We start from the raw sequence: 20683 nt of genomic DNA on the forward strand, positions 1-20683 counted from the left end.
ATGTGACCAGGAAGTGGGACCCTAACCAGGAACCCCTCGACCTAAAGCCCCCTTGCACTGCAGGTCCTGAGGCCAGGCATACAGGAGCAGTGTCTGAGAAGCCTCGCTGCTTTTCCAAGAGCAGAATGTCTCCCACACTGCCAGGCTGCGGGTGGGTGAAATGGAGTAAGGTGGGGGGAGGGAACTGAGGTAATGTAGCAATGCAGGGGTACCACCCACTGTAAAGGATTCCTGGTTCCTCTTACACCAAGACAACTGCAAATTCATTTAGCTCTGTGAGGACCCCAATCCAATAGAAATTCCAGGGGAAAGCTCACGTGGAGACATCGCACCCGATCAGAAGCTGGCCTCTCACAGACCTTTACTAAAGACTAGTGCTTGAGATGGACAGATGGAAGCTGGGGATTGCTTGCCAGCTCATCTACCTCCAGAAAATGAGACCATAAAAACAATTTTTTTTTTTTTTAAAGAAGATGTTGGGGGTAGGAGTTTATTAATTAATTTATTTATTTTTGCTGCATTGGGTCTTCGTTTCTGTGCAAGGGCTTTCTCTAGTTGCGGCAAGCGGGGGCCACTCTTCATCGCAGTGCACAGGCCTCTCACTATCGCGGCCTCTTGTTGCGGAGCACAGGCTCCAAACGTGCAGGCTCAGTAGTTATGGCTCACGGGCCTAGTTGCTCCCCGGCATGTGGGATCCTCCCAGACCAGGGCTCGAACCCGTGTCCCCTGCATTAGCAGGCAGATTCTCAACCACTGTGCCACCAGGGAAGCCCAAAAACAATTTTTTAGGGGAGGGCAATGTGTTTGTTTATCAGTCTAAGTGTTAATGTTTAAGACATATAGAACCGAGTCCAAGAAGTGATCTGCCAGTCCCCACCGTGACTTACGTTCTAAACTAAAGACTCAAAAACCTCAAGCAGTGGATTAATCAACCTTTTCATAGGTACCACATTCAAAGAAAAGTGGCGCCCTTGCTCCCAAATTGAGAACCACGAATGCCGCCAAACTCGGCAGAGATGCACACACCATATGTGCAAAGGGACGTGAAGATGGCCCCAAAGCATGTGCCCCATGCTGTTGTCACAGAAATGAGAGAGAGCGTGACCCAGCCATTGAGCCCCATGGTGCCTGTACACCATACACCAATGGCCTATTTGCAGCTGGGAATGGAGGAGACGTGAAGAAGAGGGCTATCTCTAAACAGACTCACAGACTTAGAGAACAGACTTGTGGTTGCCAAGGGGGAGGAGGGGTGGGAGAGGCGTGGAGTGGGATTTGGGATCAGCAGATGCAAACTATTATATATAGAACAGATGAACAACAAGGACCTACCGTAGAGCACAGGTAACTATATTCAATATCCTGTGATTAACCATAATAGAAAAGAATATGAAAAAGGATGCATATATATGTATAACTGAGTCACTTTGCTGTACATTAGAATTTAACACAACATCATAAATCAACTATAATTCAATTTTAAAAAAGAAGAGGGCTGTCTCTATCCAGTTCCAGGGTTCCCATTTAGGGGATGTGTGAGTTTACGGAAGGAGATCAGGAACCAGCAGGAGCCAGGGCGCACTCTTAATCTCAGACTTCTGATCCAGGAAACTCAGGCAAAGTGTCTTCCTCTCCCTGAACTCACAACCTTATCTCTGAAACAATAAGGTTCTGGGGCTCAAAGAGAACGTTTGCTATGATCCTTTCTCACCCTAAGTCTCTTTGACTCAACAGCCATGATTATTTCAGATTAACCAAGAATCACAGTTCAAAGACCTAAAAGTTCTTGTGGTGCCTCTTCTATTTCTGTGGACAGATTTCCACAGTCCTCCTTTCCTTTTAGACGATCAGAGTTTTAATACAGATCAGCTCAGCCTTTGACACCGCACACATTCCCAGTACCATAACATTATAAAATAATTGGCTTCCAGAACTGGTGGCATTTTTTCCCTCTTGTCCTTTGATAAAACAGATATGCATTTCTATGGTGAAAAAAGTTACCACCCCCCCCAAATGAACTGAAAATATGTGAGAGACAGGTTACTAGACCTCCACTGGGCACTATGGTATCCACCAGCCATATTCTACTAACATTAAACACTCAAAATGTGGCTGGTCCAAACTGAGATAGGCCCTTAAGTGTGAAATACACATTGGATTTCAAAGACTTACTACAAAAAAAAAAACCTAAGGCAAAATAGCCCATTAATTATTTTTATTAATTGTCTATTGAAATGATAGCTCTATTTAACCCAGTTAAAGAAAATTTATTAATAAAATTAATCTCCACTGTTTCTTTTCACATTATTGACTGCTGGAAAATTATGTGCCTACCATATATTTCTAATCAGACAGTGCTGGACTAGAAGAACTCCAAAAAAGAGAGGATATATGTTTACGTATAGCTGATGCACTTTGCTGTAAAGGAGAAACTAACACAACACTGTAAAGCAACTATACTCCAATAAAACTTAATTAAAAACAAAACAAATAGGAGAAGACTCCGGAACATTCTCTCAATAGAAATGTATCATTTCCAGGCACCACGTGCTAAGGACTCTAGGTATGCTCTGCACCCCACCCTCCTAAAGATAGCAGCACAACTGTCCTCAGGAGGCTGGTAGAAGCCTCTTGTGGTGCCTCTTCTATTTCTGTGGACAGATTTCCACAGAGCATCCATCTCAATTGCAGAAGGAATGTTTTAACCTAGAAGTCGAAATCCCAGCCCAACCACTCTAGAGCAATTTTCCCACTCTGGGAATTTCTCCCTCTCCCACTTTCCATGTCATCCCATTCTCCTACCCATTAAAAAAAAAAAAAAAAAATCTCTTATTCTGAAGGAGTTCATATATCCACTCTCACCCAACATCAGACACAGCACACAGGGTAGAATGAGCACAGACTCGGGAGTCAGTAGGATCCCCCTACTTGTTAGCTCCATGATCCAGGGCAAGTTGTTGAACCTCTGTAATGCTCAATGTTCCCATCTGTAAACTGGGGCCAGTGATATTCGACTCTCAAGTTTCTTGCAAAAGACAGAACAAGACAGCTCAGGTAAAGAAACTAGCAGAGAGAAGCAGCTCAATGACTCATGGATCATATGATGACAACTAACTCCCCTTGAGCATCTCCCACATGGGCGCTGCATGTCAGGTACTCTTCTAGGCAGTTTACATATTTTATTTCAATGAAGACTCACAACTTTACGTGGTACGAGTATCACCCTCACTGTACAGATAAGGAAATGGAGGCACAGAGAGGCGAAGAAACATGTTCAAGGTCACTTAGTGGCTCCGTGGAGGAGTGTGGACTTGAACCCAGGACATCAGTCCCAGAGCTTTCACTTTTCAATACTTTGAATAGGAGGCAACTGGTTGATGCTGAGCCTCCCAACCTTGACCCATCTCTCCTCCTGGGGTCAGGCTTCTAGAAAATCTAACAGAGTCGGTCTCCAGTATCACTCCTGATGGATGGACAGCCTCCAGGCTTGACACACTATGGACTGAAAACACCCTGAAAGCGAAGCCCTGGGTCTTTTTAAAAAGTCAGTCCCCAACCTCATTAATTCTACAAGCTTGACATCCTATATGTAAAATGTCCTTTGACTAACGGATGCCAACAGACGGTTGTGCTAGGTGACCAATTTACGCAACCATCCTTGTGTGGGTGGAGAGAAAAAATTTTGACCACCCCCAGTATACTGGCACCTAGGAGTTCCAGAAAGAGGCTCACAAGGGCACACGCTACTGCTACACTATAGAATGCCTTTAAACAGCCTTTTGTCTATTTAGAAGTAGATGGCTTTTCAATTCTTAATTCAGTGAGACAAATAATTATGTCATACTGTAACCTGGCAGGGAGCATCATCTTGTCATGACAGCTGTTGCTCCAGGCGCCTCTGCTCTACAGAAAATTGAAGAAGAATCACCAAATTCAATTTCAACTTGGCTAGGCATGTTGGACTGAATCACAAAAATGAAAGGGTGTGTGTTTAATTTAGCTTCTTTTCTCTGCTCACTGTATTAGTAAGGAAGACCATAGCGCTCTAGGCTCTACCTGTAAAATACATCATTAGCAATATAGAAAAGAGGACAAGGGCACAAATCTTTAGGGGATGAGTAGGGAAGACAATAAAAAGTAAGAAGTCACCCTGTGAGGCCCCAGGAAGTTGGATAATTCCCACAAAGTTTAGGAGCAGTCCCTTTCGTCAATCACACCCTCTGCAGGGGTTCCTAAGCTGGACTTTATCAGACCTGTGAACCCTCTGAATCACAACACAAAAATACATCCACATAACATTTATCCAGAGGGAAAGCCTATAATAGCCACCAGTTGTTTTCAAATCCCTGAAAGGTCACACCATACATACTCTGTTATCGATAATCTATGCTCTGAGTAACTGCCTTTGATTTGACCCCTTCTGTGAACTCGATGAGTCCCCCCACCCTCCCTACCTGGTCCAACACCCAGCTGCTTCCCCTGCCTCCTTCCCGGGCCACCTTATCTCCTGCAGCCCAGCCTTGCCTGGACTTTGCCCTGTGCAAGGGGCATTTTTCCACTTTCCATTTGCCAAATCGCATCCTGCCCATCATTCCAGCACCCAGCTCAGAGAACTTTTTCTACAAAAGAATGTCTTTGACCAGGTAGCCATTGCTATTCCAATTCTCCCCAATCAGCAGACGGAACAACATTATAAATCACTCTTCTCCCCTCCCTACCCCCTGCCATCCCCCCAAAGATCTGTGCTAATTCCCAGATGGCGCAGAATACATCCCTTTGGTGCCCTACAATTTCCAGCCCATGGATCCCTGCATTAGTGGATCCTTACAAACTAAACTATACAAACACACAGGGTTATAATAGTCATTAATTATTATAATTAACTGAGCACTTCCCACATGTGGGTAACTGTCCTAAATGTTTGTACATTTACTATTTCATTTAATCCTTGCAACCCATCCATGAATTTATTCATCAAGCAAACACTTACCAAGTACCTCCTGTGTGCCAGGTGCCGTCCTAGGTGTTGAGGATACAGCACTGAATTAAAATGGAAAAACTATCTCTCACTACAAGCTTAGATGCTACTGGTGTAAGCAGAATATAAATAAATCAATAAGTAAATATTTAGCAGCTAGAGGGTGACAGGTACTAAGGAGGAAAATGCAGCCAAGTGATGGAATGCCAAGTCCTCAGGCAAAGGCCTCACTGATGAGGTGAGCAGAGAGGAGGGAAGTGAGGGTGTGCCCTGCTCCCTGCAAGAAGAGAGCTCAGACCCAGGAAAGAGCTGAGTGTAAGGGCTCCGGGGAAGAGGCTGGCTGGTTCAAGTAACAGCAAGGACACTGTGTCTGGAGCAAAGGTAGGATCTGTACTATCTCCAATTTACATTCAGGGAAATTGAGACTTAAGAGAGTGAAGTAGGTTGAATGGCAGCCCCCGTTCCAAATATGTCCTAACCCCCAAAACCTGCAATGGGACCATCTTCGAAAAAGTGTCTTTGCAGATGTAAGGATCTGGAAATGAGAGCATCCTGGATTACCCGGCTGGGCCCTAACTCCAATGGCAAGTGTTCTTCTAAGGGACAGAAGGGGAGAAGACACAGACACAGAGAAGATGATAAAGGCAGAGAGTGGAGTAATGCAGCCCCAAGGAACACCGACAGACACCAGAAGCAGGAAGAGGCAACGAAGGGTTCTCCTCAGAGCCCCCAGAAGGAGGGTGGCCCTAAAGATGCCTTGATTTCAGACTTGTGGCCTCCAGACTGGAAGAGAATACATTTCCGCTGTTTGAAGCCACCCAGCCTGTGGTCCTTGATTACGGCAGCCCTGGGAAGCTGATCCAGAGAGGTTAGGTAAAGTGCCCAAAGCCACAGAGCTCTTTGGGTGGACAAGCTGTGATTTGAAACCCGGCAATGGGACATCAGGGTGCCCTTAGGGCCACTTGGCCATCTGCTGTCCTTGACACACACTAGTGAATACACTGGCTCTTATGACTGTGGGGCACACACTCTGTCACTTACGGGCATTAAGCACCTGGCTTCGGCCCCATGGTTTTGCCTGGTCCACCTTTAAAACTAGCAAACCTTTCCTATAACATGGGCTGCTAGGTACAGCTGTTTCCCATTGTAAGCGTGAGCTTTTCTGGTTTCATTATTTGCACCAAGCAGACAGCACTGGAGTCAGGCTTAAAGGCTCACCACCACATCCCTGTGACAGGGCCTCAGAGGATGGTTTCTGAGGCTCTAAGTCCCCAGGAGACCCACGTGAGTGGAAACAGGCATGCTTTCATCTACGGAAGGCACCTGGTTACTTATACCTCTGCCAGTTTTCACTGAGCAGCAAAATTAGGTTTTGGACATCCTGTGCAAATGGAGGCAGGCCTCCATCGATATGAGCAATTAACCCCAAATATTTAATAGATGCTGTGACTGCTCCCCTCCCTGGGAGAGAGGCTCTGGCTGATTCTCCGCAAACAGATCAGATGAAGAAGCAGCCAGGTGTGCTGATATTCACGCCCCAGACCCCCCTGCTCCAAAACCCCAGCAGACCCTCAGGACTGGCGCTGGGATGAAGACAGCCAAATGAATGGCCTTTCGTGACAGTGTTCTCCCCAGTGTTTACAAGTGGCAGAGCAAATGGAATGGATACGCAGCCCTCTTGAGGCCCATGGAGGTAATAAGCACAGAGCATGAAGCGCTGACTCAGAGTGGCTGATGAAACTTGCTGGTGCCCTGTGTGACTGCCAGCAGCGTGGCGGCGACCGTGAACTTGCACGTGAGGAGGTATATGGAAGAGTGAGTGTGCGGCGTCCCCTAGCCAGAGAGACTGCGGGGTTCACGGCTTCGTGAAAGCCCTCTCTGACTTAATCCACCCACATCCTTCTCCCCATCCCAGCCTTCCGTCAGGGCTGATTTATCCTGCAGGCACATGGACACAGAGCCTAGGGTTCACAAAAATGCTGTCATTTCTTTTAAAGCCACAAACAAAAAAAATGAATATTTTAGGCTGAAAACAAGTTTTAACATACAGTATTAATATATTTGTCTTTACACCAGTACAGTTGTAAAATATATTTTTTAATATTATTTTATGGATGAAGAAGCCCACGAAGGCTTGGGACCACAAACGTCATCACACGGGCCTGATTCCCACATGTGTCTATTCCCAGATTCATGGGCTTCTCAAGAATCACAGCATCTTACAGGCACAAAGGACAAGAAACAGTCCTTGGGCCTAGACTCATGCCAAGGCCAGCATCCCTCCTACGGCACGCTCCCTTATCCACGGCCTCCACTTTCCCCAGGCATGCTCTGATCTCTCTACCCACATTTGTGTTTATCCAGTCAAAGGAGATGCTGCAGGAACGCAGAAACAACCACAGTGCCAGGGAGAATATGTGACAGACCCCACGGGAGATAGCAGAGTGCTAAGGAATCTGCAGATGGAGGCCATCAGGGCCACCCAGGGCATTAAAGGGGGCATCCAGGAGGAGGACCATCTTCTGCTCCTTTCAAAACAAGCTCTCCAACTGCTTAGCTGGCATTCCTCACGTGAGTCGAACCCGAGTAGCCAGGTAAGAATCGCTAACCCACTTACCTCCAAAGTGAGCTCTCTGTCACGCTTCCCAGGTTGAAGTCATACAGCTTCGTCAGGATAAGTATAACCTGAGAGGGGGTGAGGAGGAGGGCAGAGGAGAAGAAGAAAAAGGAAGCCGGCTTTAGTTTGCGTAACAATGTACAGTTCATCTCAAATCACCCAGTGGAGGGCTTAGAATTTGTCTGTGGAGTTGAGGGGTATTATAGGATCAAGCAAGGGGAAAAAAATTATTAATTTAATGCTCCCCTGTAACTGGTAGCATTTATTTTAATCCCGACAATGCTTTGCATTTGAAATAAAACATGTCAACAGGAATTAACTAGGTACTGACAGTTGTTTCTCCACATCTGTCCTCCTTCAAGGTCAGGCACAGGCCAGCTGGCTCTGTTCACACGTGTGGCCACCCAGAGATCAGAGGATGGGCTTGCTTTTGATCTGCAGATGACTTTGACTTACAGATGTAGACCTAAAAGGCTAAGAAAGAACTGGGCCTGATTCTGTGTCTACAGAGAGGTTCAAAGAGATTCTGTGTTCCCATCACAGGGCCTCAGAGCCATAAAAGCTTGAATGACAGGCAAGCCCAGCCCCCAACAGTCTCTGATGCCACCTGCCTTCTACCATGTCCCACCCATGGACTAAGCAGGTCATTAGACTCCACCGGACTCCAGGACCACTTTCGTGACTCCAGTTGAAACTAAGAAACCCAGAAGGAAAGCTGTATGTGTCAAAGAGCTGGACAGCCTGTAATAGGGTTAGCAGTTTTCTGAAATGATCTTCCATTGGCCAGGCTGGTCCCAGGCCCTTTTAACTTCTCCAGCTGGGAACCTGGACCTCAAACGTTTCCCTGCCTATGCCTCGTGCGCCCAGACAGTGGCTTAGGAACAACCCCATATCTACCAGGATGCTAAGCGCAGGCACCTGAATCGATTTTAATCAAAACACAGGTGCCTAATATACAGTGTCTGCCTGCACGCATGATAATCCAGTTACACATAATTGTGTTTATCTAAATTTAATGCACAACTCATTTCACTTTTCTCAGCTCCTTCGCCTTCCACAATTTAACTTCCTCCAGTTCATTTGCACAGCACCCATTAAACTCTTTCGAGATAATGAATTTCTGCTACCAAGATGGGACTTTCCCATTCTAGGTAACCATTTAAGATTAAAGAAAAATAATCAGCCATTATATTGAACGTTTTTGTGGCATTTAACCGACGACAAAACACTCACTTTGAGATTTATTCTCATCCAGCACCCCATGGGGTCAGTCAGTACCATTTCCACCTCTTTTATGTAAACTAAGAAAAAATTAGAGACCAGGATATGATCCATTATGGGTCAAAGAGAATCCCTGGAAAAGCTGACTTGCAACATTCAACTTCTCTGCAGGGCCATGACTGGATGATTCTTACGTCTTCTCTCAGATTGTGTCCTGTGATGGGGAGTAGTAGGTTGGCAAGAAACAGCCAAGCAAAGAAGAACATCAATGACGTGGCTATTTGTAGAACAGGAGAATAGGTACCGAGGCACCAAGCTACCTGTCCTATGAGCATAGCACAACTGCAAGGAGCGTGTATCCTTTGCAAAGCATTGTTCTCCATGGTCACTCAGTGGTCCATGCCTCTCCCATTAATAGCGGGTTTCCTCATTTGTAAAATTCAGGGGCTAATGAAGACAAGACTTATCCAAACCTTCTCCAACCAAATAGCAATGTGCTGATAATTCCTATTTGTTAAATTAATACAAACACATACACATACATACACACCAGACTTCTCTTCATTTTACTTCTTTCATTGACGAAGTCATTCTTTCACAGTCCCTATGTAAAAACATGGGTGCCTATGTGCAGACCATCCCAAAATCTAGACAAAGAAACTCAAAGCTATGCTCTTCTAGAAACAGATCGGAACACCCATCTAGAATCTGCAGGAGCAACTAAGACGACTTCACTGTCTCCCAACATCAAGCCTTCAGGGACATCAAACATCTCAAAAAAAGTGCAAAGCCCACAAAGAAAGAAGCAAGAGATGTTGGGGGTCAGAGGTCACTTAACTGATTGCCTAACAAACAACTGGGTCTGGAAAACCCCTCAAAAATGCAGAGCCCTTCTCACGTGTCTGTGTCTCCTTACCCAGGGCTTGGATCACTCTCCTTCCTTCCATCTTCTCAAATCAAATCATTATTTTTGAGTCAATGAAAGATAATGGTGTTTCAGCAGTAAAGCATAGTCTTCAGAAGGGGATGGTGTTAATCTAGTCTACTACCTTCATTTTACAGATGAGGAAACTGAGACACAGAGACAGGAGACGACTCAAGTTCAAGTCCCAACAATGTGTGGCCTTGACCAAGTGCCCAGGGCACAGTTCTTCCCATTCCATGAGCAAAGCTGGAGACTAACAGTCACTGGGGAGCCTGCTACATGCAGATTCCCTGGCCCCATTCCCAGCAAGTTTGACTTGGTGGATCCTGGGGAGGGTCCAGAAACCTTCCTGTAGCTATTAGAGGATCACACTTTGAGAAAGACTCTACCACACCATGATTCCTCTCCCAACTCCATGCACCAGTGACACCACCCTTCCACTATGGTGGAATCCTGATCTCTAAAAGCATCTTTGCCTTTAAATTGAGTGGACTTTACAAAGAAAGCAGGTCATAGGAGATGCATAAGGAAGATGTCTCCACAAAATCACCCCAACATTCCCCAGAGGAAAGGTCCAAACACGGAGAATTGGGGCTGGAAGCTACCTTTCTCCTGGAGCCAGCAAAGAAGGACAATAATAAAGTTATGAAGACATGATCATGTAACCTTTAGCCTTAAGATATTCTGTGCCTAGCAAAGAAAACCAAGATTGAAAGAAAGCCTGTCAACCTCTGGCTTCTCTCACCATTCAGAGCCTTCCAAAGGCCACCAGGAAGAAGGGATTACCAGGGCAGAAAACTGAAAGCAGATGCACTAAACCCACTAACAAGCCCTGGGCTGCTGGGCAAGGACTCAGATCAGAATGAGAAGATGTGAGTGCGACCAAAGAATCACCAGTGGATAGATGAGGAAGGATGCAGGAAGGATGCAGGAAGGATGCAGGAAGGATGGAGGAAGGATGCAGGAAGGATGGAGGAAGGATGCAGGAAGGATGCAGGAAGGATGCAGGAAGGATGGAGGAAGGATGCAGGAAGGATGCAGGAAGGATGCAGGAAGGATGGAGGAGCTACCCTGGGAGCCACAGCAAAGCCTGACTTGACTCCTCTCCAGCAGATACCCCCAGATGAGGGTTGGCAGTCAAATTCAAAGAAGGAAAAGCAGGGACCAAACATTAATTGAACCCTTATTATGTGCTAAATACTACACTGGGTGCTTCTCAGTCCTCACAACACACTTCTGAGACTGAGCAGATGTAATATAGCATCTGCATTTTACAGATGAGGAAGGTGAGTCCTAAGAGTTAAGCAATTTGCTCCCCAAAGCACACAACTAGCAAGAGACAGAGCCAGCATTCCCACCCAGGGCTATGAGACTCCACCATGCTTGTTCCGCTCTGATGCAATGCTCCTCCATTCAGCAAATGTTTATGTGAGTTTTTTGTGTGCAAGGCAATGAACAGGCAAACTGAGAGGTGGGCACATCCTTGCTCTCAAGGAGTTTATCACTCAGTCATGAATTCCACAAATATTTACTGAGCTCCTCTTATGTGAATTAGAAAGACATCTGCTGAACTCTGGGAATCGGGGAAAGATACAGAGCTCAAGGCCCAGGGGTGAAGGTAACTTTTGTTTTCTTTGTTCTTGGAGAAAGAAATAGGAAACAGAGATGTGTAATGAGGAAATAACTAGACAAACTGTTGGGAGATCCAGGTTTGTCAAATAAGCTTTGTCAAAAAGTTTCTCTTTGACCAACAGGCTACAAATCCTAGGGGGATTTTAGACAGCAGGAGAAATGAAAATAAATTGGAATTATTCATGAGTAAATAGCAGTTCTCTCTTAATATAAGCTATACACATACAGGTGTACACACAGAGTGAAGCCACATATATAAGAGCTCCTCTGTATAGGCACATATAACTGTAAATTGGCATCAGACATATTCTCTGGAAGAGCATTTGTTCATACACCTCTTATAGCTTTTATCAAACTGGATTAACGTGACTTCTCCATATGTCTGTCTTCTCTGTTAGATTGTGACCTCTTTGAGCTAAAAAATCAGGTCTCATTCAACTCTGCATCCCCAATGCCTAGCACAACACCTGACACACGGCAGGTGCTGTATAAGGTCCACTGAATGAATTATAAATGAATGACAGTAAAAGAAGGGATGAGATGATAAGTGTATCTGAGAGGTGCAGATAATGTGAGATAAGAGTTGAAAGGAGGAAGCAATTAAGTCCAGAAAATGTGGTCGGCAAAGCCTTCATGAAGGAAAGATTACATGAGCCAAAACTTGAAGTATGAAGAATCTGGAGACAGAGAAATGGAGATTTACTCCCTTGCCTGTCTGGCCTCTCTCTTTATCCCTCCCTCCCTCCCTGTCTTTCTTTCTTTCCTTCATATTTTGGCTGGACAAAAACAGATAGAAAAAAGGGCAGACGGGTGCCATTTCAGTTACAAGAAACAGCACAGAGGTAGAGCAGAATGGGCCATTAGGGGCTAGAACAGTCATGTGTTGAGTGCAGTGTCAACACATGGGGACACCAACCACTTGGAGACACGGTCAGGCTGTGCCAGGGTGAGAAAGAAGGCACAAAGGACGATGGAATCGTGCAGGAAGGACAGAGGAAGCCCAGCCTGTAGTCAACTATGGACTGACAAAAAGTTTTATAAGCATGAAGAGGGTGATAATGAGGGACTATATTATAGCAAGAGCCTTACTTTGTATAAACATATACCATATAATATTACTATATATTACATATATAATATCAATATATTGTATATTAGATGACTATATTATAATAAAAGGTTTACTGTGTGTTCATATATATATCTATACACACATATTATATGTATTATATATATATATTAAGGGACTGTATTGTAATAAGCGACTCATATAATTAGGTGACAATAAGGGACATGGCTGGCCTCTTACAAAATCCATTGGTGCTGCCCTTGCTGACCACCCAGCTCCCATCTTCTTGTCCCCAGGCATCTAATGTCTTCTGCTGCCCCCAGATGCTCAGGCCAGCCCTCAGCTAACTGCCTGATCTTTAGACACACACAATGCCAGTAACTAACGTCTTTATTTGTCACATCCCCTCTCCCGTTCATTCTTCTATTCCTGCCTTATGCCAAACACAGCACAGGATCCGTGGTGATAAAGTGATCAAAAGAGAAATGGCTCCTGTCTTCATGAAATGTATACTCTCCCTTAATGTATAATCTTCTTTAGGAAGATTTTACATTTCATGAAGACAGGACCCATTGGGTCCAGCCGCCCGGCAGCATGGAAAGAACGGAGCACTTGCAACTAGAGGGCTGCACTCAAAACCCAATATCACCATATGCTACTGGGTGAGGCTGATCAACTTACTAACATTTTCAGTATCTGTTCCAGTTTCCTAAAATGGGGATAATGATTCTCCTTCCCCTGCCAGCCTCACAGGATTTTTGATTTGAATCAAATAAGGAAAGCTGACCTGCTTTAGAAGCTGTACTATGCAAATGTGAGTGATTAGTATGATAATTACCCTTCAGGAGACAAGGGTTGCAAGTCATCCTTATCTGATGGGGTGAGGGGGATTCAGATCCTAGCGTTGCTAAGCTCCTTCTGAAAAATACCCACCCATTCTAGACCCCAGCTGCAACACAGCAGGCTGCAAATCAGACCCGGTATGTTCCCTGGGCTCCCGCACTCAGCTTCCGCTTTAGAAGCAAAGCAGAAAGCCCTGGGGGATTCCTGTCCTCTGAAAGGATAACGCATAATCTGAAAATTCATAAATCACTGGGACGCTCTCGCCCGTGAGCACATTCAGTGAAATGAGGACCTTTAGTGCCTGTAAAATTTTACTCTGAAGGAAAATGACTTTAGTTCATTAAACCTTCCTGAAACCTTGGTACCTTTCAATCCATGGGGCTCTATGCATGTCCCCTCCAGGTCCCCCTCACCTCTCACCACCTCATTCCTGCCCCTACCTGATAGTTCTTTGTTTCCAGCCGATTGGAATATGGACGGTGGCCTTCTTTACCGAAAGTGATTCACAGTGGCAAGCAGTAAGGATGCTAAAACCTACTCCTCGGGGAGTGTACACAAAAGTGCATTTTTCAGTCTCAGCAGAGTCTGAATTCTGGAGCCCTCCTCCCACTTCATGAGGCACTCCCCCCCACCCCCGGTAACAGAAACTGAATATTTACAGTCCACAGCCCAACTGACCCCCAGTCTAACAATGTCTGGGTACCAACTGGGTATCCAGAACTGTGCTAGGTATATGCCAAGTTCAGAATAACATAAATGGTGCTCCCTGCCCACCGTGAGTTTACAATCTAGCTGAGAGGGCAAGGAATTGTACAAGAAATATCATTTTTGTCATCTTGTTCCATTGCATGCAATTTCACAAACCGGTTATCCCGTTCCCTGTTTTTTTTTAAAGGGCAGATCATCAACTCTGTGGTTCAAGATAGAACCTCAGCATGAGCCCTGAGTCCACCCTCATCCCACACTTAGCAAGACAAACATCAAGTCCTCTGAAATGTGCTGCAGTCCACTGGATCATCCTCAAAATGTTTTCATTCATTCACTAAGCAAATATGTATGGAATGCTTCCTCGTGGCCAAGCGCTATGGATTCAGCAGCGAAGACAACAAACCAGCTTCTCTGCCCCCATAGAGTTTATATTCCAGCAAGGGAGATAAACACATAAGTAGGTAAGTGACATAGTAGTCAGATGATGGTGGGTTAGATGATGGACATATCAGCACTTAGAGCAAGTGCTCGTATGCAGGCGTGGTCCAGGGCTGTGCAGGCTGAAGCAGTATAGAAGGAGCCCAGGAAAGTTCTCTGTGAAAAACTGACACTCAAGCAAAACCCTGAATGAGGTAAGGGATGAAGCCATGTGGCTATCTGGGTCATAAACATTACAGGCAGAGAAAAAGGCAAATGCAAAGATCCTGAGGCAGGAACGTGCCTGACATATTCAAGAAACAGCAAGGAGGCCAATGAGGATGGAGTGGAGAGACAGGGAGAGTAGTAGGAGATGAGGTCCGGGAAATTTGGGGAGGCTTAGATCTTGCTGGGACTTGTGAAGGACTGGCTCTTACTGAGTGAGATGAGAAGCTACTAGAGGATTTTACTAGAGGACTTAAGTTTTCACAGGGTGCTTCTGGTTACTGTGTTGAGAGAGGCATCGAGGAGACAAAGGTGAATTAGGATCCTGTTGTAATCATCCAGGTGAAACATGGTACGGGGTAGACCAGAGCAACAGCCGCGGACAGGAGAAGAAACATGATCTGAAGATATTTTGAAGGTAGAGTCAAGAAGATTTGCTGACAAATTGGGTATAGGGCGTGAAGGAAAGAGAATAGTCCAAAACGACCCTCAGAGTTTGGGACTAAGTAATTAGAAGCATAGAGTTGCCATTTTATGAGATGGAGACTGTAGGAGAAGGAGGTTGGGAGGAAAGCTGAGAAGTTTAGCTTTGGACATTAAGTTTGAGATGCCTAAGAGAATTCAAGCGGAGAAGTCAAATAGCTGAATAAACGAGTCTGGAGTTCAGCGCAGAGAGTCTAGGCTAAAAAATCTCAACTGGGGAGTCGTCAGTGATTAGATGGTATTTAAAGACATGAGACTAGGTTAGGTCACCAGGAGATGGAGTGTGGATAGAGTAGAGAGAGAAGGATCGAAAGCTGGGGCGTTTCAGCACTGAGAGATCGGGGAATGAGAAGAAACCAGTATGTGCTTCAAGCTCTCAGAACTGGCACAGTGAATGTCTGTGTCCTGTGCGAACACTCACCAAATGGTACTTACTACGGAGGAGTCTCTCAATAAGCATATGAACACGATGGCCTTCTGTTGAGGCCAGTAAGCCTTTCTCCCCAGATCCCCCTGTTTGCTCTGTGGGCTCCTGTGTATAGTGGCTACTGTGGCAGAGATGGAGGCTTTGCCTATGTTTGCCATGGACTTCCCCTCGCCAAGGCTGACATGGGCATCGTCACTGCAGTTCCCAATCTGCCAACCTCAGAAATCAGTGCTGAGCCTCAACATGGCACCTGGTGGCAAGTTGATTGCACTGTCCCCCTCCCAGCACATAGAGGAAGCAATTTCTTCTCCTCGGACTTGCTTTCCTTGCCTGCGGTAAATACGCTAGAATCAAAATCTTTCCATTTCAGAGTGCCTTATTCACCGTCATGATATCCCACACAATTGCTTCTAACAAAGAAACTCATTTCACAGCAAATGAAGTGTTGTCATGGGCCTGTCCATGGAATTCACTGGTCTTCCCACAAACTACATCCACCAGAAGCAGATGACCTGATACAATGATTGAATGGCCTTCCGAAGACTCAATGACACAACTAGCTAGAAGCCAGCACTGCATGAGGTTGTGGTGCTGTCTTCTAGGATGTGGATTCGACTAGTAAATGGCCAAAATACAAAGGTCTGGGAATCAAGGGGCAAAAGTGGGAGCGCTCCTCTCATTATTCCTCGCAATAAGCCATCACAGAGTATTTTCTTCACATCCACACAACTGTCGGCTCTGTTGGTAAATCTTGGTTCCTAAGGAGGAAAGACACCTGCTCCATTGAACTGGAAGCTGAAACTAATACCCAGCTATTTTGAGCTTCACATGCTACCACGGAACCAACAGGAAGAGAGGAGGCTACTTATGAATAGGGGGTGGAGATGGACACTCAGAGTAGCTAAAAGGGTAGACTGTGCTGTCTGTTTACTCTCGGCCCACTTTCCTGCCTAAGTATCATAGGTAACCGGGACCCTGAGAAGCGTATTTCTAAGACTCTCCTGTCATCTGGCTTCCAATTCTGCCAGTTGGGGTGGGGTCACTCGGGGGACATGTGCACAAGGGAAAAGCTCCTCTCCTCACACTTTGTTTTTGAGTGACAAGACAACAGCAGCAACAGAGCCAGTGGTACCAACAGCAGCGGTGCTGGGTCTCAGTGAAATGAAGGGCTTGTGCAGCTCAGCACAGCCCCAGGAATCTGGGTGGGAGAGACCCTTGGCCTCTTGTACTGCCCTTCCTCCTCCTGGGTAAGGGGTAACAGTTTCTGCAGTTACCAAATTTGAGCAACTATATTTTCTCCTCCTTGTTCCTCCAGCCTTGCCAGCACTCTTGTAAATCAGTTCCTGCATTCAACGTCTTTTCTTGAGAAATACCTCGAGTCAGGGACCCTCACTGACACAGAATGATCTGTGAGGTTAGAGGAAATTCAGGAGAGCATGTGTTCTGGAAGCCGAGAAGAGTATGGGTCTCAAGGAGGAAGGAGTGATTGGCTGTGTGAAATGCTGCAGGCAGTTCATGGACAAAAAAGATGAAGAATGGACCATTGGATTTAGCAACTAGATGGCCGCAGAGACCTTCAAAATAACTGGCGTTCACCCCTCTTCTATCCTTACACCAGAATGACCTTTCTAAAGCAGAGGCGGAATCCCATTGCCTACTGCCAGACAATCTCTAGTGGCTTCGGGCCGCCTTTAAGATCAAATTCCTCAGCATAACAGGGAGATCAGCTCGGTGCTTTGTGACCACCTGGAGGGGTGGGATAGGGAGGGTGGGAGGGAGGGAGACGCAAGAGGGAGGAGATATGGGAACATATGTATATGTATAACTGGTTCACTTTGTTATAAAGCAGAAACTAACACACCATTGTAAAGCAATTATACTCCAATAAAGATGTAAAAAAAAAAAAAATTCCTCAGCATAGCATAAAAGATCTTTCTCAACCTGGCCTCAGTTGACATTTTAACCCTCTTCTAGAGCCACTTTCCCAAAATAACATCTAAATTCTAGCCACACCAGAATACCCACGTTTCTCCTTGTTCCACGCTCCCACACTTTCACACAAGCTCTTTTCTCTCCTCTGAAAGCCCTTCTCCCGCTCTCCACCTGAGGATCTCATTCTTTAAGGCCCAGCTCAAATACCATCAACACTCTGGTGTCTTACCTGTCCTCCAAGACAGAATGGATCCCCCGTAATCCATGCTCCCCTACCTTGTTGCCCATACATCCAAGTATACTACTCACCAGATTACACTATAATTTTCTCTTTGCCTATGCGTCTCCACCATTAGGGGATGTGCTCCTTCAGGACAGACCTCGTTTTTCTCATTATTATCCAAGAGTATTATCACACTCTTCATTAACATGCTGCCTATTAACTAACAGAGATATGACACATTCGATGAACTGAAAGTGTTGCCATAGGTGTTCAAAGGAGGAGAAGATGGGTCTGGGCTGGGGTGAGCAAGTTGTCCTCATAAAGGATGAGAGGCATAAGTAAGGTCATAAGAGATGGGTGGGGAATGGAAATTCCCAGCCCTCTTCTTTCTGGAATATCTTATACAGTTTTTCAAGGGTATCTTTTTTTTAGGTAAATTGGGAAGAAAGAATTCAAAATGGGTATGAAAGAACTTCAAGAATGTCCACAAGAGGGTAAGATAAAGGGAACACACGGGCAGGGAGGGAAGATGGTGAAAGCAACCTTCTTGTATGACTGCATTAAGTTTTCAAGAATTGGTATTCTCTAGGGACGTCTAGAGAGGACAAAGATATGTACCTATATCTGATGGGACGTAGACTAAAGAAAACATTATACCTACAGACAAAAGCACGACTTGATTAAGTAATTTAGACAAGAGAAGAATATTGAAAGGGCAGAGGTGGGGATGCTAATAGATGCTGAGCACCTACAAAGTGCCCAGCACTGTGCTTGGTGCTCTATGTGCATTACATAGGTAATGGGCATAAGCACAGTGAAGGGTAGATAGCATTACCCACACTGTCCAGACGAGCAAACCGTCCAGGCCATGCAGCTAGGGAGAGGTAGGAGTCAGAACCCAAACACGCGCACGTCTGTTCCTCCATGATCCAAGGAAGGGATCAGAGATACAGAATTTAACAGGTTTAGTAGCTCTATTTAAAATGCGGCCATTGTTAAGAAAGTGCTTTGCAGAATGTGGCAGCTGAACAAGGCAAGTGGCAGACCAAGGAAATGAAAACGCAGTGTTGTTGAAACAAGGAGCTTGTGAAAAATGGCTGTTGAATAGTGGGCGGTTGTTCTGGTTTTGTGTAACGAGCCATTAAAAATGAATTAAAAATCCATTCACTCTCATTCCCTAAGGGACTGAAAACGAAAGAGACAGCCATCTCTTGGAAATGACTTAGGTAGCATGCAGCCCAGTAAGGGGGGGGGGGGTCAAATTGCTCAGAATTCCCTGCCAGTGTCTGTACTACACGATGAGAGCTCACCAGAACCAGAGTTAATTCGCTCAACGTGTACCATTAACTAGGAGTCTGAGCTCATACCCTCCTATATGTCCATCATTCCTTCCATCCAACCACCACCAGCACCACCCTCATGAGGAGGCCAAGGGCAGAAACAGGTGTGAGCAGATGAAAGATGAAACCATGGCTCCAAAGCCACTAGTGTGAAGCTTCCAGAGATACTCATCAACAGAGAGGCAAATATAAGCTATCTGTTTCCTTGGTAATAGATCAAAAGCTCTAACGCAGACAGTCTTGGTGTGGAATCCAGGCTCTGCCACTTACTCTCTGCGTAACCTGCGGCACGTGGCTAACCCCATGGGGCCTCCGTGCCCTTATCTGGAAAATGAGACCAGTATCGTTCCCTTCACTGCACTGCTGTGAGGATTAGGCTTATGTGCCAGGCACATTCTCAGGCCTCGTCATATATTAGGTTCCTGCCATCCTGCTTTGTCTCTGAGCAAACCAGGTCATTTGCCCATCCAAGTAGGAAAATGCCATGTCCCAAGAGGGAGCACGTCACTTCTTTAGCGACGACAACTGGCAGCTCAGAAAATACAGAGCAGCCTCACAAGGCCTCTCACTGATGTAGAGATGAAAGCCTAGAGCACTCCCTGAGCGCTGGTGCTTGCTTTGTATGGACGTGCCTTGACAGCCTCAGCAACGGGAAGATCACGGGCTCATCAAGCCCATGTTGCCTGGCGTGCGATCCTACCCACTTGCCACTTTTCATTTCAGGGTCCGTCTCCACTGGACCTGCCTGTAGGCGCGCATACCCCCCTTCCTTCCGCCACTCCTGCCAAGGGGCATCATTCCCTCTTAGGTCTCAGGAGCTGAAAGAGCTCTCAGCCCAACCACTGTAGCTGCCGCACCAAGTGGATTGTCGAGGGATAAGCAGATACCCCCAGATTGGAGCTAGCTACCAGTGCAAGAGACCAAGAGCAGGGATTCGACTAGATTGTAAGATGCCTCAGGGCCACACAACCGTCTGTCCTATTTTTCACTACTATATCTTCAGCACCTGGGACAGTACCCAGCATGTCCCAGATTCCCTGTATACAAGGGTGGAGTGAATGACCCATCATCTAATCCCGTGATCTGGCATTTCTCACAACCTGTCTCCTATTCAACGCTACAAATGACTACACAGTGTCTCTTATGGTCGATGCACCATGCTCATTGCTGTGGAGATGGAGGCACGAAGGACACAACGTTCCTGACACTTTCGGTGCAACCCGACAGATACACATTTATACGGCTACCTTCAGCGAAAGCTGGAATCGCTCTGACTTACGCCAGGTTGTAAGTCGTTTCACCTAGTGTCTCATGGGAATCTCACAGTAACCCAGCAAGGTTGACATATGACAGAAATGAGTGATTCCCTAACAGGGATGAAGTAGAGGATTACTCTCCATGAAAATTTTTATAAGAGGTACTATTTGAACTGGCTTATCTTTAGTAGGTGAAGAAGGCAACGACCTTTTCAGGCTAAGGATGCAGCATGAGAAGACACAATTAGGTTGAAATTGCCTGTCATGTTCCAGGCCTGGGGCGGGGGTCGGGGGTGGGGCTGGGGTCTGCAGAGGTTAGAGCTTCAGGTACATGGAGAAGGAGATGGAGACCCAGGCTGGGGTAAGACAATGATGATTTTAACTACT

The 20683-nt window shown here is 45.9% G+C and overlaps 1 protein-coding gene across 2 annotated transcripts in view; it reads right to left on the reverse strand.

The window, feature by feature from the left end:
* Positions 1-20683, reverse strand: part of SORCS3 (sortilin related VPS10 domain containing receptor 3) — a 583956-nt gene that overhangs the window by 401384 nt on the left and 161889 nt on the right. For both annotated transcript variants that reach the window (XM_067709471.1, XM_067709472.1), the window contains exon 2: positions 7596-7663. In XM_067709471.1, the coding sequence (XP_067565572.1) occupies positions 7596-7663 (68 nt within the window). The remainder of the gene's footprint in view (positions 1-7595; positions 7664-20683) is intronic.

Source organism: Pseudorca crassidens, chromosome 16 (assembly GCF_039906515.1).
Source record: "Pseudorca crassidens isolate mPseCra1 chromosome 16, mPseCra1.hap1, whole genome shotgun sequence".
In the NCBI taxonomy this organism is placed as follows: domain Eukaryota; kingdom Metazoa; phylum Chordata; class Mammalia; order Artiodactyla; family Delphinidae; genus Pseudorca; species Pseudorca crassidens.